At 32.4% G+C, this 27,727-nt stretch overlaps 2 protein-coding genes across 3 annotated transcripts in view; one reads left to right on the forward strand and one right to left on the reverse strand.

Moving 5' to 3' along the window:
- The window catches only part of LOC129799616 (hrp65 protein-like), a 27,512-nt gene extending 21,573 nt beyond the window's left edge, over window positions 1-5,939 (reverse strand). The window contains exons 1-4 of one of the 2 annotated variants that reach the window (XR_008751528.1): window positions 5,528-5,939; window positions 4,809-5,120; window positions 658-828; window positions 47-177 (exon numbers count right to left, since the gene is read on the reverse strand). Coding sequence is in view for 1 of the 2 variants with exons in the window: in XM_055843650.1 (XP_055699625.1) it covers window positions 47-177; window positions 658-828; window positions 4,809-5,120; window positions 5,528-5,818 (905 nt within the window). In the remaining variant the exon portion in view is untranslated. The remainder of the gene's footprint in view (window positions 1-46; window positions 178-657; window positions 829-4,808; window positions 5,121-5,527) is intronic. The other variant, XM_055843650.1, reaches the window with a different exon arrangement.
- Window positions 5,940-6,579: 640 nt separating this feature from the next.
- On the forward strand, window positions 6,580-13,704 carry LOC129799633 (protein tipE). The gene is made up of 2 exons (XM_055843706.1): window positions 6,580-8,618; window positions 13,158-13,704. Exons 1-2 carry the CDS (start codon window positions 7,825-7,827, stop codon window positions 13,225-13,227), a joined length of 864 nt encoding a protein of 287 aa, XP_055699681.1. The 5' UTR covers window positions 6,580-7,824; the 3' UTR covers window positions 13,228-13,704.
- The last annotated feature ends 14,023 nt before the right edge of the window (window positions 13,705-27,727 follow it).

Here is a 27,727-nt window from a genome sequence, read left to right on the forward strand (position 1 = left end):
ATCCATTCTGACCAAATGGTTAAAATGAAAGCGAGTATAAACTTACGATGTGAGGAAATAGCAACGCTCAGAGCAGAGACGCATGGCTGTCATTGCACTGGATTTTCGCGAAAACTCTACAATTCCCTCGCCTGACGGCTTTCCGCGGTCATCGACAATTACAACGGCACGCTCAACCTAAAACCAAAAGCATTTTTCCATTCCTCATTCTGTTTTTCTTTTTATCTTAATCACTTATTAAATTTCATTCTTTTATCCACGTTAATATCTTTAAAAAATAATATATAAATAATCCATCACGTCAATGATAATACACCATGAAATATACTTTCCATTTCCAGATTGCTCCCAAATTTGATCAAATGATAATAACACAAAATCAATCAATTTGGCCCTTTGCAAATTAATGCAAGTCACTCTCTGCAAATTAAAGCATTACCTCTCAATTTGACAATATTGAATATGGCTGGTAGCCAGAATTTTTGAAAGACACATCATTTGTTAGACACCCATCACAATAGCAATTACTGTGATTGACCAATTTCATTTCCCTAATTGATCAATTACAATTAAGTTTTCTGTATAGTCATACCAAAAATTTTCAAAGGTGATCACAAAATTAATTATTATCCAAGGAAGATACTCTCTCTCACTCACCTGTCCAAACACCTCAAATGCCTTGTAGAGAAGTTCATTGGAGACATATGGAGCAATATTTCTCACTTTGAGAATTGTTCCATTTGGAGCAAAACGAATTCTCATTTGTTTTCCTTTGCGAGCTGTCCCATCCAATTCCCTCTTTGCACGCTCAGCATTAGCATGGTAATCCTGCAAATTTTATGATTAGCATGAAAAAATGAGATTTTCCATGTAAATCTCAGATAAATATAAATTTATCTAATTTTGAATTGGATCAATATCTACTTTGCGATTGAAATTATATCAACAAATCTCTATTACGCCTTTCTTTTAATAAAATAAGTCAATTTGTAAGTTTTATAAGTTTCAGTTATAAATTAGATCTTTTATTGTAAAATGTTTAAAACTTTTCAATGATGCCTCAAGTGTAGTCCCAAAATCGAGATAATATGGCTTAACGGCTCTAATTTTTCAACAATCAACAATTTTTGGAAAAATTTACCTGAGAATTGGATTATTAAGGACAAATAATCCATTAAATTCAGAAAAAGCAATAAAATTGGTTGCTATATAGGATTTTGAGATCTTCGGAAACTGGGCTAAACCTTTAGTCTGAAGACCACTTTATGGTATGATGCGTGTGAAACTTTAAATGTCTTATACGGGCTTCAGACGTAACGTGCTGGACACACCTACGGCTTAGCCAAATTATAATCAAAAGTATGATTAGACGACATTCCCATTAATTTCCCACTAAGTCGTCTCTCGACTTAAGTCGTACTTAAAGCCGTCTTAAGGCCATAAGGCTTAGCGAATTGCTCGAACTAGTGACTTAGATGCTTTGCATCAAAAGTACTTTCGCATAATTTACCGTTTACCGATTCTCAACCGATTTGTAAATCACTCGAAAGATCACACTAAATTGATTGCTGGACAAAAATTACTTATCAGTTTATAACCGGTTTGTAATCAATTTGAACAAATTTATAAATCACTTAAAACATTTCCCAAAGTACTAACATAAGTGAATTCCGAATAAAAATTAGTTATCGGTTATGAACCATTTCATTACCGACTTAAACCCGATTAAAACAGTGTAGTCAGAAATTCGAAGACCTTTCCAACGAACCTAAACATGACCCTATTTGTCTGATAAATGTGCTCTAGAGCCCTTTTTAGCCTTTGACCTCGAAAAACAGTTATTACACTGAGAAAAAAAACGGGGGTTCCATTAACTGTTTTTCCTCATCACTTTAACACTTTTTAACTCTTTCCGGACCGCAGCATATGCTGCTAGCCAATTTTTAACAATTTTTTAATCAAAAATATCTAAGCTCAGGAATTAATTGGGGTCCTGCAAAAAATATCTTACATTTGGACATCCTTATAGTTTGTAATCATCCACAAGAATCGGATTTTTATCAACTTTGAATAATTAAAAAACATTGTTTTTCATAGAAAATGCATATGCTTCTTTGGGTACTAGAGTCCCAAAAGAGACGAAAGAGTTAAGTGTACAAAATATATCAACATTATTAATGTCAATTATACACCTTTTTAAGGGTAAAATTAACATGAAAAAGGGTAACTTTAACCCATAATACACCTAAAAAGATTAATATTTACACCGAATTCGGATCAATCTTGCAGGATAAAATCAACATTTCCGGAATGTTATTTTAAGTTTTGCGGATTTCTCTCAGTGTAGGAATGATTCAACGCTATTTTCACATATGGTCAATCCGCCTGGGTAATCTCTAAACTAAAACATATCCAAAAATTAAAAAAAATCGGACGACGTGTTTTCCATGAATCCCCAAAAAATATGGTTTCGGAAAGGGGCATGTTAACGATCCTTGGGTCGTCTTATGGTGGGGAGTCCCCCTTAGGTTCGAGGGATTATATGTACTATTATTATACGAGGGATTATATGTATATATACCGCTCTCTCCGTGGAGTTCCAGCAGTAAAATTAACTTTGTATTGGATTATTAAAAATAAATTATCTATGAGATTCTCAAAAAGCGATGAACTTGCTCGCTATTTAAGATTTTGAGACTTTCGGGAACTGGACTAAGCCACTATAGTGCACTAGTCTGAGGACCACTTTAACTGAAAATTATGATTTCAGGAATTTCAGGATTGTCTACTCTAAACCAAATCGTCCTAATTTTATTTTATTCAATTCTCGCAAACACAAGAAGAGTTTGAATCTTGACTCCCAATGGCAGGTTAACATGCATAATTGTATGTGCATAATCCCGAAATGCATAATGCTGGAAAAAGTGTAGTAACAAATTTTCTAAACGACATTTTTGCAAAAGTTGATCAATTTACTGAAAAATGTCATTTTTATTACAAAACTGGTTTCGAAAAACTTTAAATTAAAAATATTTGTTATGGTGTGATTTTAGTTTTTTTTTTTTTTTTGGTTTCCGGAATCATTTTCTGACAAAAATCATGACGAGGTGATAAGAAAAACAGGAGCAAAGTAATGTCGCCACCCTTCCGCTTTTTTCAACTTATTACCGTTCTGTAGCATAACGGTAAAAGATATCGATTTCCGGTCTTCGGTGACCCACAATAAAAAATTATCTGCAATTTTTTTTTCCTTTTTCTCTTCATTCCTCTTCATCCCCTCCAAAACCATGTTTTTCGGTTTTTTTTCCTAAAATTGCTACAAGTTTTTTCAATGATTTTCGGATATGTTTTACAAGTAGTCCAGACGAACATTTCATCCGTAGAATACCTATGCCCAGAAAATTCTCCATTTTGAATAATCGAAGGTCAAATTTCAATCACTTTGTAGAGTCCATTTTTTAACCGATTTGATTAAATTCGGATTATTTGGAAAGATCTTGACATTTCAAACCTGGCTATATCAGTCCCAATATGTAATGAAATTGTCAAGTAATCGTAATAATTTATTTTATTGCTCGAACTCAAAGGCAGAGAGCAGTTATATAATCCATTTTTTTCAACGTGTGACACGGCTAGAGGCTAAACGGTAAGAGATATCGACTTCCGGTCTTTGACGACCCCCTCCCTCCCCTAAACAAAAAACATGTTTTTTGTTTATTTCGAAAACGGCTTCCACGATTTTTTTTTTCATTTTCAAATATGTGTTAGAGGTAGTCGAGGCGAATAGTTTATCCTAGGAAACCTATGTTCGAAAACTATTTTGATATTCAATTCTCGAATATCAAAGTTTAACCACTCTTGAGGGCCTATTTTTCAATCAAGGGCCACTCAATGGGTCAAATGGTAGAGCACTAGCTCTATGATGCAAGTGTCCCGGGTTCGAATCCCCTTTAGGTCACCAAGAATTTTTCTGACGTTAAAGGGGTTCGAATTGCATCCAGTGAGCTTCACTGCACTTGACTCCACGGGCATGGGACTGACAACCTTATCCCGTACAAGAAAAAATAATAAAGCTTGTCTAGAAATCCCCTTGCGGGAAGGCCTTGCTCCTTCATGGAATGTTGTGCCAGCATTATTATTATTATTATATTGATTACTGCGACCAAGGCTTTCATAAGATCATCATAGCGATCTTTGATCATTTTATTCCTCTTTCTTTAAGTTTTCGATATTCTTGAGGTTTGGCCTTCTCCAATTGAGAAGAAACAAATTATTTAACATCTCCTAATGTTAATATTCTCGATTATTTGCAGAACATTGGTAATCTTTTTTTTTCAAAGAATATAATTTGACATTTAAACTTCTTTCTGACACATCAAAATTTCTCTTGAAAATTATAAAAATTTTCTTCAAATACTTACTTCAGTTCACTTTACATATTGTAATTTATTAAAAATCTTCATTCTCAAAATTTTTTAAATTAATTAATTTTCCTTTGAATTTTCCCGTTTTTTCTCTTTGTAAATTTTTAATTTTAATCATGCTCTAAATTGAATTGATCCGAATTTTAAAAATTATATATTTTTTTCATTTAATATTTAATTAGTTACTTATTTGAGCAATGAAAAGATCAGCTCAAAAATTTTAAAATTATATTTTCTTAAGAATTCACAAAAAAAATCTTTTTTTTAAATTAAAAGCAATAATTTTTTAAATTAAAAGCAAATCTTGATCCCTCAAAAACATTTAATCATCAAGATTTTTCCGGAGAAGCTAGAAACCTTTAGGATTTTAAGTAAAGAACTCACCACTTTGATGAATGCAAAGTTCTTCTCTGGATTCAAGAAGACCTCCCCGATCTCTCCGTAAGGAGCAAAGAGCTGCCTCAGCTCTTCCTCACTGACGTCATTGGTCAGATTACCAATGTACAGCCGATTCCGGCCGCAGAACTTGATCTCTGACAGATCGAGCGGTGGGATGTCGTGAATGGGGCCCATGAGGTGCTTCAAACGCTGCTGAATTGCGTAGTCCTCATTCTTGGGCCTCTGGAAAGGACCACGTTGCTGCTGCTGCTGCTGCTGCTGTGGCGGCATACGCTCATCCCCATCCCTGTTCTGATCCTGAGGGAAAGGTAAAAAGGGAAATCCGTTGGAAATGGGCACGAGATAGGAAAAAGCTTGAGTGGAAGTGAGTTCTTGTGTCTCTTCTAACGGGGGCCACGAGGAAGAGAAGACTTCCTCATGGCCACATGGTCAGCATGGAACTTTCCTTTCCCCTATTAAAGCGTTCAGAAAACCACATGGGCACTCTCAAACACAGCAATTGGACGTAAAAGAGCGTGGCGTGGTTGGGGATTTGAGGCCAAAATGCCGAAAAAATGACAAAAATCTACCTGAGAAAAATTCATCAGGGGAAGCAACCTCCATTGTTCTCTCTGGCCTACTTTGCCTTTTGCAAAATTGAGACGACGCTCGTGGGCGGCCATTTTGAGAAAAAGAGAAATTGCAGAAAAAAATCGTCAATTTACCTTATTTCCACCGTCATTGCGCTGATGCTGCTGCTGGTGCTGTTGCAGATTGTTGCGATTCTGACGATTCATCTGGTTCTTGGGACCCCCAAAGCCCCGATTACCTCCACCACCGCGCATATTCCTATTCATACCGCCCTGCTGGAAGGGGCGCTGCGGCTTCTTCATTTGCCCATCGGGACCATCAGCACCCTGATTTCCCTTCATCTGCTGCATTGGATTGCCGGGATTGCCCTGATTTGGGATTCTCTGAGGCAAGGGTGCCTCTGGTTCTGTTTTAATTTCAGACATTTTCTCACCTTGAGCTTTTAGAAAAACTTTCCTTTTGTATTACACAAGATTTCCAACACGCACTTTGCGACGGACAATGGCGGACTGAAATTCGTCTGGCAAAAAATTTCCGAAGTTCCCCGAGATGCTACTGCAGCGCAATCTTGCGGAATTTTTTGTAAATTACTTCGGGTTGAAATTTTCCCGCGCAATTTTTATAACTGAAGAGAATCAGGAAAAAACGATTTTCTACGAATTTTTTTAATAAAATTTAATAATAGGTTTATTAAAAGGTGAACAATATATTCAGGAACTCAATAGTAAAGGGATACCGTTTAGAAATTAATGAATTATGCCTTTTGGGGATTGTTAAAATTAAAAAAAATGGAAATCCTAACCTCAAAAGCACTTTAAAAAATAGTTTTATAATTCCCGCTAAGAATTGTAGGATCCCCAGGATAAGGCAAAACGGGCAAAACAGACGAAGAAATTCACCTGGAATGCTAAAATAGAGTTTGGGACGGAGGTGTTATCATGTAATGCTCATAAACGATAAAGATGATAAATAAATAATGCACTAATAGTGTGTTAAAGATGATGGAAAGGGCCAGAAAAAGGGCGCATGATACTGAAAACTTCAATGAATATCCATAAAAGCGGGGGGCAATTATGAGTAATTGGGGAAATTTGGAGGACAATCCTGGTACATGCGCAGACGTATATTTTGATTGGGACGCTCCCATGTAGAGGAAAATTCTGCTCAAGCCAGTCAGTATCCTGAGTGGTAGCGCGATTCAGAAAAATTGTCATGCCTTAATTCCGTGTATTATTTCTGTGGGTGAAGTAAGAGAGAAAGAAAAAAAGTTTATTGGACATTTTCATTATTGAGCCAAATCAACTGACTAGAAAAGTTTTAACCATTTTGTGTGCACAACAAGAGAGTATTTGGTTTAATTGAGAGTCTCGCCCCAAGGAGAAAGCACACAGGCTAAAATATTTATCAGATTACACAGCTGGGCTTTCATGATTTTGATTTCGGTCGCTTCGATTATGTAATAATGGTATAAAAATCTCCTTTGCACGATATTGCTCTTCAGCAGGATTCTACTGCAATATTTCATTGAACTCAGTCCCTTTTTGTGGAGATATCGAAGGCTCAATAAATCGCCATAAAATATCAAAAGATGTGTGGAATTTTTGGGGAAAAAATGTATTTTATTGAAAACCCATTGAATTTTCTTAGAGCAAAACCAAGGTGTGTTTCTGTTTAATTTTATTAAGTAGTTTGTGAACATTTTTTTCCACATTACAAGCTTCTTTTCTGCGAAAAGAAAAGAAAAGGATGTGTGACAGTGAGTGATTTGCCAATATTTAATCATTTATTGATTTTATCCATTGAGGAAATTGGCATTTAGTGGCAAAGCAAAGAAAAGGATTTAAAGTCATTTTTCGCGTGAAAAATGCAGTAAAAAGAAAACGTCCCGACAACGAATCCTTCAATTAAAACACAAGAAAAAAAAAGTCCTGAAAGAGAAAGTTGAAATGAAGCAGAAATAATGGTGTAAATTTATGATATAGCTTAATTTGCATTGCGTGTGACTCAGGAGGAGAAAGAGAGAAAGAAAAAAAATAACAGAAAAGTTCTAATAAACCACAAAATCAATTAAATAATCTTCATGTTCCCCTCTATGAAAAGCAGAAGCTAGAAAAGAACGTGCTTTTCTTCATTTTAATGTCTGTGGTCATGAACATATTATAGTTAGGACTTTTTTTAAAGAGTGAAAGACACACATTTTATTCTACTGACTCTGGACAACATTATTGGAGGAGTTGTGTTTGTGGTGCTTTTGGAACTGGAGCAACAGAGAAACGCACCAAGGGGAGGGATCCAGTGTCACCGAGTCCTTTCCGATGAGTCCTTCGGCATCGTCTCTCGGGATGCTGTGGACGCGAGTGTGCTATCAGGGGGACGGATACCAGATACAGGGACAATTGAGAATTGCCATCGAATAGCTCTGACCACAACAATGAGGAGTGGCAGTTCTGAATTGCTCCTCGAACAGCAACAACAGGAACTTCGATTGCGGAAGGTGAAAGAACTGGCGCCAGCTAAGAAGAATGCCAACAAAGTGCAGCGAACTTGGCGCGAGAAGGCAAACTTCTACATCACATCCACCCTGGCTTTCTTCTCGGTGACCGCTGGAGCGTCATTGCTCTTCCTGGTACCCCTCTATGTCGATCCTGCCATTTCTACCCTCGTCTTTGACTTCATCGATAAACCCACCCTCTGCACAACGACTCGACGGGAAGATCTCCTGGGCATTTTCAATTGCTCCTGGAGCTCCTGTCGAGAAGGATGCACTTCTGACATGTATCGCTGCACCCACATCTACGTCACCTACGTCGATTCTACCAATCTCACCCTACCCATGCTCGCTGATATCGCAAATCACACAACATGGTCCCATCTGGCCAATTACACAGAACTCCAGCCACAATCCGAGGAAGCCCAGCTCCTGGTCAACATCAAAGGATGTGGCTATCCGCCAAGTGTAAAGTGTCGGAATTTTACTGATGTCTATGGCATTGAAGGTGCCATATTCCCGTGTTATTTTTCAAGATTCAACAAAACTGTCGTTTTGACTAATTACAATCGAGACGATCAAGTGTCGATGATCGTTAATTTTTTCGTGGTGCCATTTATTATAACTCTTATATCATCAGTTGCGCTGTGCGTCTTGCATTGTGATTGTAGATGCAAACGAGAAAGACACCTCCGAAGACGTGGTCTCAATCGAAGGCCCAGAATAGAAAATTTAAGGTAAGATCTTTTAAGTGCTTTAAATCAATTTAACGTAGGGGAAGTGAGGCACCTTTTAATTTGGATACTTTTGAAAATGAGTTTTTTTCTCCGATTTTTAACCCTTTAGCGACGAGACACTTTTTACGGACTGAAAATCAACAATAAAAATTAAACTGAGAAACATAATCAATGATAAGTTTTACATCTAACCTTGGAAAGTCCAATAGAGTCTGATTTTGTGTATTTTGTGCTTCTATGAACGATAGGGACAAAAATAGCCCAAAAATTTAAGTAATTTTTCTGACAATACCAATGAATAATATTTTTCGCTTTAATGAAAAATAATACGTATGAGTATTGTAGTTTTTATTGCCGAAAGGGTTTTGCTTAAAAAAATTGGAAGTATAAAAAATAAATAAAATCAATTGTGAATTTGAGAATTTAAAAATTCGCCATTTTTGAACATAAATATTTACTACATAGCAAATAGCTGGAGACTTGCAAAAAATATTCTAGATTCCTTCAACCTTCTACTTTACAATTATTAGGTAGTCAGGAAAAATTATTTTCTTTATGGGACACCGGTGTTCCAATCGTCCTTAAAGGGTTAAAGTTAAAGGTATTGAGGCATAAATGTAATTTAGCTGTATGCTGTATAAGTGGTTTGTGAAGCTATATGAGCAGCTCAGAATATAAAACGAATAAGTCGCGAATGGTTAACTTTACAAGAAAGTGATTTTAAGCTGAGATTTTACATGCTAAGTATTGGATTTTTAAGATTTGAAACCCCAATAAACTTTGGGAATAATTCACTTTTCGGTATAATGGTCTCGACACACTACGAGCAATTTCTTTAAAAAAATGCCTTTTTAAAGAAAATTTCCCCTATTTTTGTAGATAGAAACAACAGAATTTTTTTAAAGGCAATTTTTGACGAAAATTGCTTCTAGTGTGTAGACATCATAATATTCACCAGGGAAGGTAGAGGGTGTCAAGGCAAGAAGTAGCGAAAAAAACGAATTTTGCAAAAAATGGAATTATCCGATTTATATTTTGACAAGTTGATATCGTGACTGTATCCAATTCAAAATAGGAGAAAAAGCCCAATTTTAAAGCTGCCCCAATTCAAAGGTATACCCCTCCCTATAATGATGGCAAAAGGAACAAAGACCATCTCAAAAAAATTTTTTTTACAAAAATTAAAATAAAAAGATTATTTTGTTTCTGATATTTCAAAATTTAAGACGGCTTCAGCTTTCTGCTTTGGATAAAAAATTATATATTTAAATTAGAATCTTTTCAGATTTATCAAAGTTGCGAAATTAAAAAATAAACATGTAAAAAAATACAAGAGATTAAATTATTTCACGGATATTTTTTCAACTCTCAAGTTTAGCTCTCCTAAATACATACTTATTCCTAATCACAATGTCAAATTTCATCAGTTATTCTTTTATTTTACTGAGCAAATATAGTATTTTTTAATGATTCAATTAATTTAAAGATGAACAAATGCATGGGACATCTCACTGGTGAATATGGAAAAAATACGAAAATATAGAACGTGAATTTAGAATATCTCTTAAATTACTGGATTACTGTTTTATAAAGAATTATTTTCTTTATTTATTTAAAAAAAATACGACAATATCAGTGTATTGTTCGTTTTCTTGACCGCAGTAATTCGATTTTCAGATTGAAAAATATTGTAATACCTAATTAATAAAAATACTTTTTTATTTATTTTTTAAAATAAAATAATACGGTGTTACTACGAAAAATATATTTATCTCCTTTAAATCCTGATTAGAAAAACATTTATATTAAAAACCTTTACCCGAAATTTGAAAAATTAATTTGCGATAATGATTTCTATAGGCGGACCATAATATTAAGATTGAAAAGTTTATAATAAGATTTTTTTAGAGGTGTAATAAATATTGACTCCCGCCCCCGTGTACAGATATTTCTAGACTGATAAGTATCAAAGGTATTTAAATTTAAAGTCGACCTTTTAAGGAATACTCGTATTCCAGAAAACGGTCTTTAATCCTTTAACGACGAGACATTTTTTACGAACCGAAAATTAACAATAAAAAAGAAACTAATAAACAAAATCAATAAAACGTTCTACATCTATCCTTTGAAAGTCCAACAGTCTGATTTGGTGTATTTTTGCCTCTATGAACAATAGGGACAAAAAAAAATCCAAAAATTTAAACAATTTTTTTGACAATATCAATGAGGGATAATTTTCACTCTAATGAAAAATATTAAGTATGAGTATTGTAGTTTTTATGGCCAAAAAGGTTTTGCTTAAAAAGCATTGAAGTATAAAAAATAAATAAAATCAATTATGAATTTGAGAATTTAAAAATTCGCTATTTTTGAGCTTAAATATTTACTACATAGCAAATAGCTAGAGACTTGTAAAAAATATTCTAGATTCCTTCAACCTTCTACTTTACAATTATGTACAGACATAAGAAAAAAAATAACTTTAGGTAGTCAGGAAAATAAATTTTCTTTATGGGACACCGGTGTTCCAATCGTCCTTAACATCAAATTTTGTTGAGGCTTTAAGCTCTAGCGCAATGAACTTCACTATAAACCAAAACATAAATACCATTTTTTTAAAGTATTTATTTTAATGTTATATAATCATGAAACAAAAGAATGTTCGAAAATTCATAAAATACTTAATGCCTTAATTAAAGATTTTTTTATTTTGAGAAAGGCCAAAGGCGCTTCACATGCATATTAAAAGATAACAGAAAATTTTCTATACGTAGAAATTTCTTTTTTATAGATTTAAAATAAATAGCGTATAAAAATGTTATTGGTTTAAAAGCACGTGACAAACTTTAAAATTAAAGAATGTTGAAAAACGTTTGAAATTTGCAATCCATCTTAAATTAAAGTTTATTTTTAAAGCTTAAAAGAATTTATCACTTCAAAAAAATCCTGGCAGTATCACGCATAGGAGTGCTTAAAAGTGTGTAGGTTTACAGATTTATGTTATTTATTTATTTTTGTGTAAGTAGCTGTAAGTTAGTAGCAATTGTTTATACGTGTGGGTTTTCGGTCACACAAATCGTCTTTTACAAACAAATCTTCTTTTAAATGCCAGTTGAAAAATTAAAAATTAAGAATTTACTTCAGAATTGAGCGATAGTCGAAGGAATTAAAAAAAAAAATAGGTGCTAAAAATCTTGAACTCAGATGAATGGGACACATTCTCAGTTCAACAGATAGAAAACTTAAAAATTCAAATTTAAATATTAACTTAGTGTAAAATTAAGGATTTACTTTATGTATTACGGTTTAATAAAGCTTCTGACGCTTCATGATATTCATAAGTTTAATATTTTCATTTCGGCTTATAATCACATTATTGTTGATTTTAAGCTTGAAAATTCACATAAATTTGATAAAGGATTTATCTCAGGATTAAGAAGACAGTCAATTGTGAATTTAAAATAAATTTTTTGAACACTTATAGATAAATAAGGATCTCGTTCAAAAAATGGTATTATGATTATTGCACTTTTTCATTTCTTATTATTCTTTGGAATACTTTTAATCTTTCAACAAATCCTTCGAAATATAAGCACATAATACCTCCTGAGATAATTTTATTATTTCAGACGCTTGATGCATATATAACAGGATTTATTCATTGCTCTTTATGTTTAAGAAATTGTATTAAGTCATGATGAAATTTGAATAAAAGCTTGCGATAAGGTTGTTTTAGCTTATTGGAACTGTGATTCATTTATTTAAATATTTCACCCTTTGTTCCGAAAAATTTGTAGGTAATTACGAAGTTGTAAGAAATGATTTATGAGAATCCTTTATCATTAGTAAAAATTTCAAATATATTCATACAAGAGGCATTTGCAGAACATTAAACATGTTAGCTTAACTCTTTAACATCTTCTGATATCCTGGGATCTGGGTACCTAAAGAAAAATATAGATACTCTGGAAAACATATTTTTTAAACAAATTATAATAGACAGAAAACCTATTTTTTTAAAATATGGCTGCAAATTATAAGGATATCCAAATCTAGGATTTTTTTGCGGAAACGTGAATAATCAAATATAATAAAGCTGTGCCTGAGTTATAATGGCTCCAGCACACCTTTTAGATCAGGAAAATTATATAAAGTTAAAATTCACTTCTCTTTCTTTCTCAAAAGCTTTGCACAAGTCTATTCCATTCTTTCGGTCTCAAATTTGGACTGATCTAAATTGAATTTGATGTGATGTATAAAAGAAGAAGAAGAGTGTGAAAGAGTAGGATAGACATACAGAATATATGAGAAGGAAAAAAATGTGAATTTTAACTTCATGAAATTTTCCTGATCTAAAAGGTGTTCCGGAGACATAAGAATTCAAATTTGGTCAGTAATAAATTAAATTTTGGCCAGTAAAATATATAATCACCAAAAATCAAAATTAATTCATACAATAGCTTTGTTTATAAAAGAATCACAACTAGAACAATTTTCAAATTTATCAAACCAATAATGATTTTCTTTTTAATTTTTCAGTGATTCATCAATATCAACTCGGGTTGATATGCTGACACCGGCCATTGAGGTCTACAAACAACCACTCTGACATAAGGAAGACACCCTGGAGAGTAATCTTGGTAATGCCTCAACCAGCAGCGGCTTATAACACTATCTCTCCACGGTGTTAAATTCGTTCGAACGACATAAGTATAAAAATACCGATTTCACTTTAACATTTTTTAATAATACGAGTATTATTAATGTATTACTGAGAAGAACTTTCTCACACTCTTGTATACTTTCCTCAATGTATCACTGCTCGGTTGTTTGTAAAACGGTGAAATTATATATAAATTAAAATTTGGGTTTTCCTGAAACAAAATACATTGGATTGTCCTTCAATTTCTCATGCAAACCTTTTTAGATAGATTTTTCTATACACATTGCATGCATTTTGATTGAAAATGAAATTTTTAAAAAGATAAATCACTAATTAAAAAAAATGCAAGTGTTGACATCTTTTATAAATGAATCACTCGAAATTCAGAACATAAAAAGATCATACTATTATTAAAAATAAAAATCTAGGTTATCTACCAAATAAAATGGCTGAGTTTGTTTTTGGACAGTATTTTAATTAAAAGCAATTATAAATAATAAAATTTGTTAAGCAAGCAGAGACAATTCAATAATATTTTTTAATAAATAAATTGATTTTTTTTAATTTTATTTTATTGTAAAAAAAACTTAGGTTTTCCAAATGATTAATTACAAAAATAACATTTTATATAAAGAATTTTTTTGTTTATTTCTATTGATGACATTAAATTGTTTTAGTAACTAATTTTATTTAATATACTGTCCAAAAAAAATTAAAGGCCAAAAAAAATTGCTAAAAAAATTACTAAGTGTATTGAGATACAGTGATAAAACATTTCACAATATGATTTATTTTAAATTATTAGGTTAATTACTAGAAAAAAATTATTTAAAAGCGAAGAATATTCATTTGAAATTGTGTGATTAAATTCCAATGACGGAACAAAAAATATTATTGAGCTTTTTGTGGGTGAAAATTCTATTATAAAAATTTGCGGAAGAGTTTAGAAAGGATATAGAGACAAATGAAATCAAATTAATCGATTAAGATACATTACATAGATGTCGTAATTAGGACTTGTTATCATGTTTACGTATTTTTGCAAGCTTTAAAAAGTGAAATTTATCATTTAGACCTGTTGATTTATTATAGAAACATAAGAAACAAGAAAAAATCAAATTGCTTAATCCCAAAACCCTTGTTTATGGAATCATAGCAAATGTAACAAAAATTTAAACATCGCATATACTCAAAATTTGATCCTAAACGATCATAATAACAAATTAGGGGAAAGCGCGCTACCTTCGGACGACTCAAGCTTCGGATAATTCAATTCGTTTTCTGTGTTCTTTATGGATTTGACCCATTTCTCTTTTTAGGAAATTTGAGGCATTTTACTAGCTATTAAAATGTAATATTAGAATGAATCAAATTAATTAAAAATGTGTTGTAAAAAATAAGTTGTCTGAAGCTTGAGTCGTCCAAGGGAAGCGTGTTTTCCCCTACATTGATTTGTATACAAATTTTTTAAAAAACGGTTTAAAACATTTTTTCCTGATTTAAAAAAATGGGATGGTATTTAAAACCAAATATTTGTTGCGAAAAAATTAAAAATAAAAATGTTATAAAAGAAACCAAGGCGCTAAAAGACTCTGAAATTGCAAACAACCAACTACACTAGCTGTCTAATTAAACAATATTATGATTAAAGAAACATTTGGAAAACCTCAGAAAGATTACAAAAAAATAATAATTTTCAGTAATAAATGCTTGCTAAAATGAAATTTAAAAATGCAAAATGTGATAGTTTGGTTTCGTAAATATGAAATAATTGTTTATTTCAATACCGCATATTGAAAATATCGTCATTTCGATCAGCAAGTATCGTATAAGCATTTTACCAACATGTTTGATATAGATAGATTACTGTACAGTAATCCAGAATACAACCAGTGATAAGCCCAGAAAAGCTTATGGTAGCTGAGATTCTTTACAGGTGACCTTAAATTGCGTGCAACTAGGAGTGTTTCCAATTCGGAATGCGTGAAAATTCGATTGTGAATTGAATTTTGGGGGTAAAGAATCGCGTCGAGCACACTGTTCTCGGAGCTCGAAATGGACAAAATTGGATCGACGCGATTCTTTACCCCCAAAATTCAACTCACAATCGAATTCTCACGTATTCCGAATTGCAAGCACCCCGTGCACGCATTTTGCGGTCACTTGTAAAGAATCCCAGGTACCATAAGCTTATCTGGGTTTAGTATTGGTCATTTTCTATTTTAAATAGTCCGAGCGCGGAAGGCCAACAAAAGAAAACAAAAAGTTCATTGAAATCGGTTAATAAACATTAGAGATAGAGTCCGGTCCATTTGGATAGTAAGGGTTGGGGTACAGTGAGTTTTTCTGAAAAACGCTTTTCTCGTTCAGATAGAGAAAACGGTGTTTTACAAAGGTGTAGATGAATAAATTTTCTATGAAAATATGTCCTAAAGGTATTTTTTCAAATTTACGGATTCCCGTAATGAAGCGAATCAAAATATCATAATACCCCATGTCTGATACTATTTACCCCAGCATTTTTGAGAATGGTCACAAAATTAGCTTTTAGAAATCGGATCAATAAACGTATTTCCTTACAAAATAGAGAAAAATTATTTTCACAAAGTTGTAGAGCGGTAAATTTCCTATAAAATTGCACTAATTAGAAATTTCTGAAGCGCTCGAGTAGCTTATAAAAAAATAAAATATCCATTTTGTGACTTTTTGCCCCAGTCTCCCCTACCGAAAATGCAGTCAGGTCAAGACATTTTTAATTATAGCTCGGGTAAGGGAACATCGAGGGAGGAGTGCGACCCACTGTTGGAAAGGTCTTGACCTCAGCTACAACATACTAAAATTTATTTAAAAAAACATAGTCTAGTTTTCGAAATCGATTTTTCGATTAATCGGACTTTCGATTAAATCGGATAAAATTGGGATGTCACAAGGGTTGTAGTACTCCACGAGAGCTTTCCAAAACATTAAAATTTTTTGAATTCCGATAATTAGAACTGAAGATAATAATAATGGTGGCACAACGTTCCATAGAGGAGCTAGGCTTTCCCACAAGGGGAGTTCGGGACATCCATTATTATTTTTTTCTAATACAGGAATGGGGTTGTCGGTCCCATGCTCCGTGGAATTAAGTGCAGTGAAGTTCCCTGGATGCAATTCGAACACCTTTAAAGCCAGAAAAATTCCTGGTGACCTAAAGGGGATTCGAACCCGGGACACTTGCATCATAGAGCTAGTGCTCTACCATTTGACCCATTGAGTGCCCGAACTGAAGATATAACCACTTGAAAATTCAATTTTTGAGCCCCTATAGCTCGGGTCAGGAAGGTGGGAAGACCTTAAGTTTGGTACTGATAGAAAGCTCTGAAGCCCAGCTATAACATATTAACATTTGAAATCGATCGATGCTATATAGACTGAGTTATTGAGACATCAAAATTTGGGGGTGTTCCAAAATGGCGAAAGGACGGGGTGGGGGGTGTAGCTGATATTACCAAGTTCTAGCCACTTAACGACATTTAACCTTTGCCGAAAACCTCTTGCCGATATCTCTCGAAAATCGACTTTCGTCCACGTATATCGATTTTCTATAAGTGTCAAAACTTGTACATCCAAAATTTGGGCCCGATCCCAATCTGACGAGGTCGGGTTTCATATAGGACCACAAGAGGTGAGATTGTAAAGAATCTCAAGTAAAACCGTAAAGATAAATTATTACGATTTCAAATAAACAAACACCTTAAAAAGAGATTATAAAGAATTTCAGCTAATTGTTAAAATGCTTATACATCACTAGCTAATGGAAAATTATGATATTACAGTTGAAATATGAACAAAGTTTATTTGAATATGTTAAATTAGTTTTTCAACCTTTCCGAAAGATAAAACAGAGACTTCGACATAGACGCAAAATGCGCAAAATAGTGAGCAATTTAGCTGAGGCATTATTATTCGAAAACAACATAAATCCAATATTTCGAGAACTACCCAAATGACAGGATAATTTAATGTGCTTTAGCATTTTATTGATTAAAAACATTCTCAATGACCTAAATTCTGAGACTAAGAATTAGAACAAGATATAGAAAATTTCATAAGATTATATTACAAGAGCTTTGTTTATAATGAAAGTTTATATTTGTCAAAAAAAAAATGAGATTTTAGCAAGAATATTTAAGGATTTGTTGATTGCAGAATATCAAAATCCTGATAATTTCTTGATGTTAATATTTTTAATTAATAAATAGTATTAATAAATGCAGGCACAGCATTCCATAGAGTAACTAGGACTTCCCGCGAGGGAAAATTCTAGGCAAACATACAATATCATGTCAGCTTTATGCTTTGTACAGTTAGCGAAGTAAAGCTTACAGGATGCGAATTACCACAGATAATTGCCGCTAATGCCCTAGACACACTTACGACTTAAGCCGAGAGACGACTTAGTGGAAAATTATGGAAATGTAGTTTAAACATTATTTCTAATATAATTACGCTAAGCCGTCTCTCGGCTAAGCTTCAGGTCTGTCAAGGCCCTAACCTAAAGGGAATTTGTCCAGACAGTTGAAACATGAAGCAAGAGCTGTCCAAAAAACAACATTATAAATTGTTTGAATTTCGTAGAACCAAAATTCCAGTATTTTCTTGATCTCTATTACATTCTTAGTCTCAGAATAAAATTTAGTATTCATCTAAATAAAATTATATAGTCCCAAAAACCTAATTTCTATCACTTTTTAAATTCAGTATTGTCTTTAGAAACTTCACAGTACGGTGTATTTTTTTCTTGCTCGATCAGAAAATATGTAGATCTGTGATCGTTTTGTAACATAAAAGCAATTACATTTAAAGAAAAAAATTATTATGTATCAGACGAAATCTGTAAACAAAAATATTACAGAGAGGATACGCAGGAATTTATACACACAATCATTGGCAAACCTTTAGAAAATTGTGACATTGGAAACTTTCGAATGGGAAACAAAAATGTACGAAAAAAAAACAAAATTTATCATACAAAATATTTATTTACACATCAGTTCTGAAACATATTTTTGCAGATCTACTAAAAAATTAAATAGAAACCGAAAGAAATCAAATTGTTTTCAATAAAATGAAATACTTTTAAATATTTACATAGTGTTGCTAATTTTAAACCCTCAATCGTCTTTTTGAATTATGTTTTACAAAAATGAGGAAAATATGCTTCATTTTGCGAAATGTTTAAACTCGAAACGAAAAAAATGTGTTAGACGGGAAATTGAATTTTGACACTACTATTTGTAATTGGAAGTAGGGGAAAGTACCCATGCTTTGCACGGTCCCATGCTTCATAATGACCAATTTTTTCTATGTTTATTAATTAATGTGACTCCGCAATATATTTTAAAAACAGGATACTTTCCCTTAGTTTTTAAAATATTTGTGTTAACTCGTTGCTATTGAGAAACATAGGTAAAATTTAGTCGTTATGAAGCTTGGAATCGTGCAAAACATGGGCACTTTCCCTTAGTTCATCAAAGGGTGACTAATATTACTCATAGTTCATTTATCTCTTGCGATCCTTTTGGGACTCTGATTACCCAAAAGAAAATATGGATATTCTAGGAAAAAAGAATTTTTTGGGCTATTGAGAACCGATTAAAATTCGATTCTTGTGGATGATTACAAAAAAAGATGCCAAATCTAGGAACCTTTTTTGTAGGTCCTTAATTAATTTCTGAGATAAGATATTTTTGATCAAAAAAAAACTGAAATTGACTTGCTGCATTTGCTGCGATCCTGAAAGCGTTAAAACAGCGACTTGGAGATCTTTATCCAAAAATGACGCGATCTTTAACTAACTGTGAGCAAATATCACGCAATATTGCGATCATTAATCGCTTAAAATCACGGTCGATCAAAATCAACCGGATTTTTGGTCGATTATTCAATAAAAAATCACGGGATCTAGAAATCGGTGTCCAAAAATCATGTAGGTTGGTGAACTTTGAATATCGATCAACGATCTTTGAGGCAATTTAATGCAATCTTGCGAACATTGTACAAAAACGCTGAGTTATAGCAATTTTTGAACAAAACTTGTGAGATTTGACATCTTTTTAGCAAATATCGTGTGATCTAGTGATTTTTAAGCAAAAAGCAAGCAGTTTAACAATATTTGAATATATATTACATGATATAGCGATATGTGCTCAAATATCGCTCAATCTAGCCAACTTTAAAAAAAAATCCTGTCTGGCAATTCTTTTAATAAAAATCCAGAGACTCATCGCTTTTTGAGCAACTGTCATGCAGATTTTTGTATAAATATTGCGCGATCTAGTAATCTCTGAACAAATATCGCGCGATCTAGCGATCTTTGTACAAAAAGCTCTGGGATTTGGCAATCTTAGAACAAAAATTGTAGGATTTAGCAGCATCCTTTGAGTAAAAATAGCAATATACAGAGATTATTTAAGAAAATCTCACGCGATTTAGCGATCTTTTACCAAAAAGCTCCGGAATCTTACAATTATTTTAAAGTAAAAATGTAGGATTTGGCATTCTTTGAGCAAAAATCGCGAGATTTATCGATTTTGAGCAACTTGTCATGCAGATTTTTGAATAAATTTTGTGCGATCTAGTAATCTCTGAACAAGTACCGCGCGATCTAGCGATCTTTGTACAAAAAGCTCCGAAATTTGGCAATCTTTTAACAAAAATTTTAGGATTAACATCCTTTGAATAAAACTAGGAAAATCCAGAGATCTTTGAGCAAATATTGCGTGATTTAGCGATATTTTTTTACGAAAACTCCGGAATCTTGCAATTTTTTTTAACAAAAATGTAGGATTTGGCATTCTTTCAGCAAAAATTCCGAGACTTATCAATTTTTATGCAATTGTCATGCAGATTTTTGAATAAACATTGCACGATCTAGTGATGTTTGAGCAAATATCTTGCGAGCTAATGATCTTTTTACAAAAAAGCTTCCGAGTCTGGCAATCTTTGAGCAAAAATAGTAAGATCGAGATCTAGCAGTTTTTGAGAAAAAATTCGTATGTGATTTGGCGATATTTGTACAAAAGTAGCGATTCTTCAACAAAAATTGTGAGATTCGGCATTATTTGAGCAAAAATTGCAAGATATGGTTGTGTTTTTATCAAAGATCATATAGTTTGGCGAACTTTAAATAAATATTATATATTTTTTTAGCAAATATCGCGTGTTCTAGCGACCTTTGTAACAAGAACTCCTGGTTTTGGTAATATTTATAACATTCCGGAAATGTTAATTTTACCCTGCATTATTGATCCGAAATCGGTGTAAATATTATGCTTTTTAGGTGTATTAGGGGTTAAAGTTACCCTTTTTCATGTTAATTTTACACTTAAAAATGTGTAAAATTAACAAAATAAAAAATGTTGATATATTTTCACACCTAAAAAGTGCTAAAGTTACGAGGAAAAAAAGTTAATCGCACTCTCTTTTTTTCTCAGTGCTCTTTTACTTTATAGGCCATCAAAAAGTTGTAAGACATTCTAGTACCTTTCGATTGCGTCCTAACTTGATAAAATCAATTGAGAAGCGACAAATAGGTATTTACATGCAGCTCATAGGCCAAAAATTGCCCATACAAAATGAAAATAACACAAATTTCTTCTTTCTTTGACAATTGAGGGTTAACCACATAAAAATAGCATTTTTAAAATACTTTTTTAGAGCAAAGTGAAAAAAAAACAGGACAAAAACGGAATGTAGAGATGATGTAATATATTAATATTCAAAGTGTATTGTAAGTAAAATTAAATCGTGCCAGACAATATTTTCAATCAGTTAGAAAGAAAAAAATGTTAAAATGATTAAACTTTGTTAAAAAACATAAACACACAAAAAAAAAGAAATGAAACCGTATAAGTGTGTCGATCGAATCATGTTGAACTGAAGACACTATTATTATTCTTTTGTGTAGATCACAAAAGTATTTAACTGCTCGATGTAGATTATAAAAGTCATTTTAAATTGAAAATAAATTTCACACAATGAATGGATGTATACATTATTAATAAACATAAATTGAATTATATAGGAAGTTTATAAAAAGAAAAAAAATGTTTTATAAAAATCCTTAAAATAAAATATAGTTTGTTTATGTTACTTAGAGAGTTATTCACATGTAATTAAATATTTCGTCCCAAAAGATATTTTTGTTACATCGTCTTCTGTGATTGGCTGGAGCTCTGAAAGCTCCGAAAGCTTTTAAGTTCTATCCAATCAGAAAACGCGATTGATACTAAAATATTTTTAGCATTAAATATTCAGTTACACGTTAATAATTCTTTATTTTATAAAACTATCAATTACTTGTATAAATTATCATTAAAGTTAATGCCTTTCAAATTCATTCCTTTATTTAAAAGTATATAATTAACTCCGTTGCAATGTATGATATTGTTAAACGCGAACATTAGGTATTATAAATGAATATGAAACATTTAAAAAAAATATATCTGACACATAACATATAGTTACTGGATATATCATGAAAGACATTTTATTTTTTAAGAATTATAAAACGATATAGTGAAAATGAAAAATCGGTAGCATTGTAACATTTTATTTTAAGACTTTAATAGCAAAATGTAATGAAGATTTTCTATTTTTTCGCTTTTATAAATGAATTAAAACATACATAATCATACCATGTTCGCATCACAAAATAAAGTTTAGAAAAAAAAATTGTTTATTGAGTTTTATTTATTGCTTTCTTCAACTGCCGAAAAACGTTAATTAATTACAAGTAAGGGCTAGGTTCTACAATAAATTTCAAATTACCAGTTTATTCCGAACTTTCTCCAAATAAAACAAAATTTATTCGATTTATACACATTCTTTTTTAATATCCCAAAAACTCAAAGTAAAAATTATTTCAATTGAAAATGCGTTTAGTCAATAAAGTCAAAATAAAAGCAATTTAAGACACCCAAAAATTCATATTTGGCCCGAAAAATTTCACCACTGAAATAGAATATTTTGCATGTTTTAAAATAAATTTTATTACGTGTTTCACAAATGGTGTGTGGAGTGTGTAAAATCGACTTCATCAGTCTTATTAGGCGACACTTCAACTATATGGCGCATTCACCACATTTCTGTGTTTTTAGTTGACTAGTTCACTAACATTTAACCCTACATTGGATGCAAAGTTTGCGTGGGATGAGGCTATTTCCACTTCACTTCAACATCAACGTTATATTCAACATTAATATTATATATTTCTTTCACCTTATTACTTCTTAGATAATACACTTAATTACGTATGAAACTTTTCAAGAAACATTTGCATTTTTTATTTAATTCAAAGTTACATTTTTGAAGAAGAATTTAAAGACATTGAAAAAAAAGCTATTCCGAGTCTTTTTCTTTAGTTCGATAACACTTTGGCCAAGATAATTAAAATTAATTAATTTTATTTAATACACTTAACAATAAAATATTATATTAAAAAAAAACCTTATGGAAAAGGCTTTCAGATTTTGAACATACTCTGGCTTCCAACATTTCACGTTTTTTCATATTTCTTTAGTGAATCTGACATACAATTTTTCAATAAATAAGTGATTTAAGACTGGTTATTAAGGTTATATTGTTATTAACCCATTCCTTACCATGGTATTATACATCATACGCAAATTGAGTGATTTTAGATGATTTATTCCAGGGCAATTGATATTCGAGTTTCTGTCGGGAATGGATTTTTAGTTACTTTAGTTCTTCAATAATTTGGGAAAAATAGTCCGACAGAGATGGAAATACATTTTGTTGTTCTTTTCTCGCTTCACGTGAAGTCATGCAAAAATTTTGCTCAAAATGGCGGACGGAAAATGCAACATCCCGTCGAATTTGTTAAAATTGACCTTCATCCTCTTTCCTGATTTTAATTCTGGTTGCCAATGTGTTTTCTTGGATAGTTACTCTATCTAAATTAATAGTCTTTGTAATGAATTGATGTACCGAATTTAAATTCAGTGACCGTTAAGACGCGTGTTTGAGGGCGGCTCCCCGCGCCCCCATAATGGATAAAAATTATTTCTTTTCAAAAAAATCATCTATTAACCTGTAGGAAACTAATCCCAAAATATGAACATTCTATCTCAAGTATTTCTGGTACATTGACTGAATGGGTTAGTCATAGAGAAATGCCCACGCCCTCCCTGTACAATCCCAAGCTTCGTAATGGCTAAATTTTTCCTACACTCAGAAAAATAATTGAGTAAAACTTATTCAAATCGATGTTGAATTAACTCCTTTTCGTTGTGATTTTTGATTAACTATATTTTAGAGTTGATTTTACTTCTATCTAGGTGTAATATTCGAAAAAGTTGTTTTATTTTTTTTCCTAAAATTTACATGACAAAAGAGTGTAAATAACTTTTTTTAAGATTGAAAATAACTCGTTTTAAGAGTTAAAATAACTCGTTTCAAGAGTTAAAACATCTTTTTTAGAGTTAAAATAACTCTTTCAAATCCCAAAATGAATATTTTTTGCAATTTTGTTTTTTTTTTATTTTATCATTTTCTTTATTAATATTTTCTTGACCTCAATTTCCCTATGTTCCGAGCGAAATATCACGTATGATGCACGCACATGTCTTCATGAAACACTGTTGGGTATATTTCTAGTTGATGTTCCATATGAACTTTGTCATACGAAAATCTTGTTGCCTGAAGCATATTCTTAAAACGAAAACACTTAAGCATATACTTCAGTCGAGATGAATTTTTACATCGAAAAAGAGTAATAATTACATCGATATCCTAATGCGTCCTTTGTGCCTAACTGGCACAAAGAGTTGTTTCAACTCTACTAAAATTTACAACGAAAAAGAGTAACAATTACATCGATATTCGTAGAGTTAATTCAACTCTACCATAGATTTGTTTTAACTTTTTAGATTTTTTTTATTAGTGTCTGTTTGTGAATAAATGTGACACCGCAATATATGTATTTTGAAAGCTAGACACTTTCCCCTAGTTTTTAAAATATGGGTGCAATTACCCAGAGAGTACATTTAGCTAAAAAGGGAACGTTTTCAGTATATTTTTGCTGAAATTGCTGCCTGTTTTATCTAACTGTGCTCTCTGGCTAGTCACGTTTATTAAAAAACATAGGAAAAAATTAGTCATTACGAAGCTTGGGATCGGACAAAGTATGGGTGCTTTCCCTATTCAATAAAGGAAAATATGATAAATATGAAGTGTTCAAAGACAGAGTATGTTCGAAGCCTGAGGGTCTTCCCCTACGGTTCTTTAATTTATTAGGTGAGATTCTTAACAATCTCACCTACTATAATCCTAACAAAATTTCATGTCCTCCGATCGCGCTCAAACTTGGCCAAAATGTGTTTCGCCACTTCCTGATCACGAATATATGGGGGGCTAAGTTACGTTCCCGGCCGGCCGGCCGGCCGGCCGGCCGCTCTTTGGAGCTTAATAGCTCCTAAACTAAAAAAGATATCGACTTGCGGTTTTCGGCAAAGGTTAAATATCGTATGAAAATTGCAACATGGTGCATTGACCCCCCACCCCCCACCCCTCCTTCCGCCATTTTGAAGACCCCCCTTTTTTTGTTTTCTCAATAGCTCCGGCCCTATGGCATCGAGCGGGCTCAAATTTTAGTATGTTATAGCTGGGCCTTAGAGCTTTCCATCAATACCAAACTTAAGGTCCCCCGACCCCCCTGACCCGAGCTATAGGGGTCCAAAAAATTTTTCTTAAAATGGCCATAACTCCGGTTCTAATTGTCAGAATTTAAAAAATGAGGGCTTTTTGGAAAGCTCTCGTGAAATGCCACTTCCCTTTCTAACATCGCAAGTTCATAAAACCACCGCTAGGGGCGCTATTATTAAAAAGAAAATTTTTAAATCTTAAAAGTTAAATAACTCAAAAATTCCTTATGCAATCGGGCTGAAATTTTAGTATGTTGTAGCCGTTGATTATACCTATCAAACAAAAAAAACCTTAAGTCGATCCATAACCCCTGACCCGAGCTATAAGGGGTCAAAGTTCGAACATTGACCGGCCTCTATCTCCGGTTCTAACTAACATAACGACCTAAATTTTACCTTTTTGGTTTCGTCTCGATGAGCACTTTCAGATGGAAGTTCAAAAAGTCACTACAGGTGGCGCTGTGATAGCGTCAAAATTCATCGAAATTCAAAGTCACTTTTCTCAAAAACGGCATTGTGCAAGTTAATCAAATTTTAGTATGTTGTAGTCCAGTCTAGGACGTTTCCAAAATGGTGCGTATGCGCGCTGTGGTTTCAATAGAACCGGAGATATGAGGGGTCAAAGTTCACAAAATTTAAAAAATCATATCTCCGGTTCTATGTGACCGATTTTGATGAATGAGGGCTTAAACGAAAGATCTCACCAAATACTACAACTTTCTAGAACATTTGAACTTCGTGGGACCAACACCAGGGGCACCACAGTCAAAAAACGAATTTCAATATCACATAACCTCAATTATCTCGACTGTCGCTGAACCGATTTTGATGATTACTTCGACATAATTGTAGAGGACATTTGTCTCTACATTTCGTCCATACATCATTTTCCGCTCAGTCTACGCTATCACTCCGATTTTGCCGTTTAAGTGTGAAAAAAATTGATTTTTCCCATAATAACGCTTTGAAATCACTCAGATGCCAATTTGACTGCCTCTACTCCACCAAGACACTTAAAATAGGGGTTTAAATGGAAAGTCCCACAGAATACAACAATTCTTTGATATAGTTGAAGTTCAACAAATGACTACTTGGGGCACTCTGATGGATGAAAAAACGAGTTAAGAAACAAAAAACCTCGCTTATCTTGGCTTCTGAGTAATCGATGAGATCATGTTCTATGGAAAAATTATAGAGAACATTCTGGTCTACATTTCACCCATATAACACTTTTCTGTCAGTTCATCCAAATCCTTGATATTTTGGTTTAAATACAAAATTTGTATAATTTCACGAATTTTATTCAAGATAACTGAATGGCGTCTCCCAACTTCAGCTCTAAATCGAATTTACATGCACTCCGAGTTAGCTCACGTTAAGAATCTCACCTACATAAGCCGGTTAGGATTATCTGTCCCTTTTTTTTACTGTACAAAATTGTTCAAAAATTAATTTAAATATTTTAAAACAAGTTTTAATTCCCTGTAAAATTTTAAATAATGGTGGTTCATCTTTACGGTTATTAACTGTTTTTTGAAATGAGAGTTTTCGAGCCGGACGCTGAAATAAGGATTCTGTAATGTGATCCTCAAGAGCATATGTAGGTAATTATGTTTTTAATCTAACCATTGACCATTTTTATAAATCATAGAAAAATAAAATATTTCATTCTAAAGATTAAATTCAGAAAAATGAAATAATTCGTCACAACTCACGCACCACGGATCTTTGACTTTTTGTAAAATGTATTTTTCTTTTAATAACTATAAAAACTTATTATTTTATTATTAATTATTCGAAGAATTTTTAAAAATAAGATTTACATTTCACTTAAAAAATAATTTTTTTAAAAGGTTGTCATTTCCGTCTACCTTAGTCGTATCTACTATTCTATTTTTCGACCTTGAATGTCTTACGATTTTGAGCTACGAGTTCTTCTTGGCTGTATTTTGAAAAGCATAAATTTCAGATATATTTTAAATGGGTTATCATCGTTAGATCACTATAGCACGCTGAAGAAGAATTAACCCACAAAAGTCATAAACCGTGTTATCCTCAAAAAGTTAGCTAAATACAGATACGACAAAAGTAGACGCAAATAACAATAACATGAAAGATTATCCTAGTTTTTGTCTTATAAATTGTTTAATAACTTTAATCTACTTTAAAGGGCATTTAAAATTTATTTAATCACCGTTCGTGGTTCTAAGATCGTAATAAATAGCCACATAGAAAATTATCCAAAATGGCAATTGCCATAACTTATCTATAAAAATTTGTTTCTGATATTATTAATCATTCAATTTTTGCCATTCGTTTTCTTTACATGAACATAATCATTCATCCAGTTCAAAAAATACCTATTCAATTTCTGGTCAACTGTGGAAGCTGCGATAGTTAGTTGACTAGTTTAGAAATTTGAGGAAACTGACGAAAATTTTTGACTTAGAGAATTAGCAAATATAAACTATCCTAAACTGATATGAATATGAACACTTAACGTATTTTTTGTTTCATAAGAATCTCTCAAAATATTAGAAACACAAACACTTCAATTTTACAATGGAAAACCTTAAAATATGGACACTTTCCATAATACATATTTTGAAAATGTTATTAAACTGTAAATTTATTAATGGGCTTTAATCTTAAATCCGTTGAAACACATTATTAAATCAGTAAATTTTTTAAGGCTGCAACTTTTTGGTCAGTAAAAAGAATTGGTAAATAAGGTAAAT

This window comes from Phlebotomus papatasi, chromosome 1, assembly GCF_024763615.1.
Source record: "Phlebotomus papatasi isolate M1 chromosome 1, Ppap_2.1, whole genome shotgun sequence".
NCBI classification, from domain to species: Eukaryota; Metazoa; Arthropoda; class Insecta; order Diptera; family Psychodidae; genus Phlebotomus; species Phlebotomus papatasi.

What these genes read in the sequence shown, in the direction of transcription:
- LOC129799633 (XM_055843706.1), top strand. Translation starts at nt 7,825, where the DNA reads ATGAGGAGTGGCAGTTCTGAATTGCTCCTCGAACAGCAACAACAGGAA. An exon ending in CCCAGAATAGAAAATTTAAG is followed by an intron (nt 8,619 to 13,157) that starts GTAAGATCTTTT and finishes TTAATTTTTCAG; the next exon opens with TGATTCATCAATATCAACTC.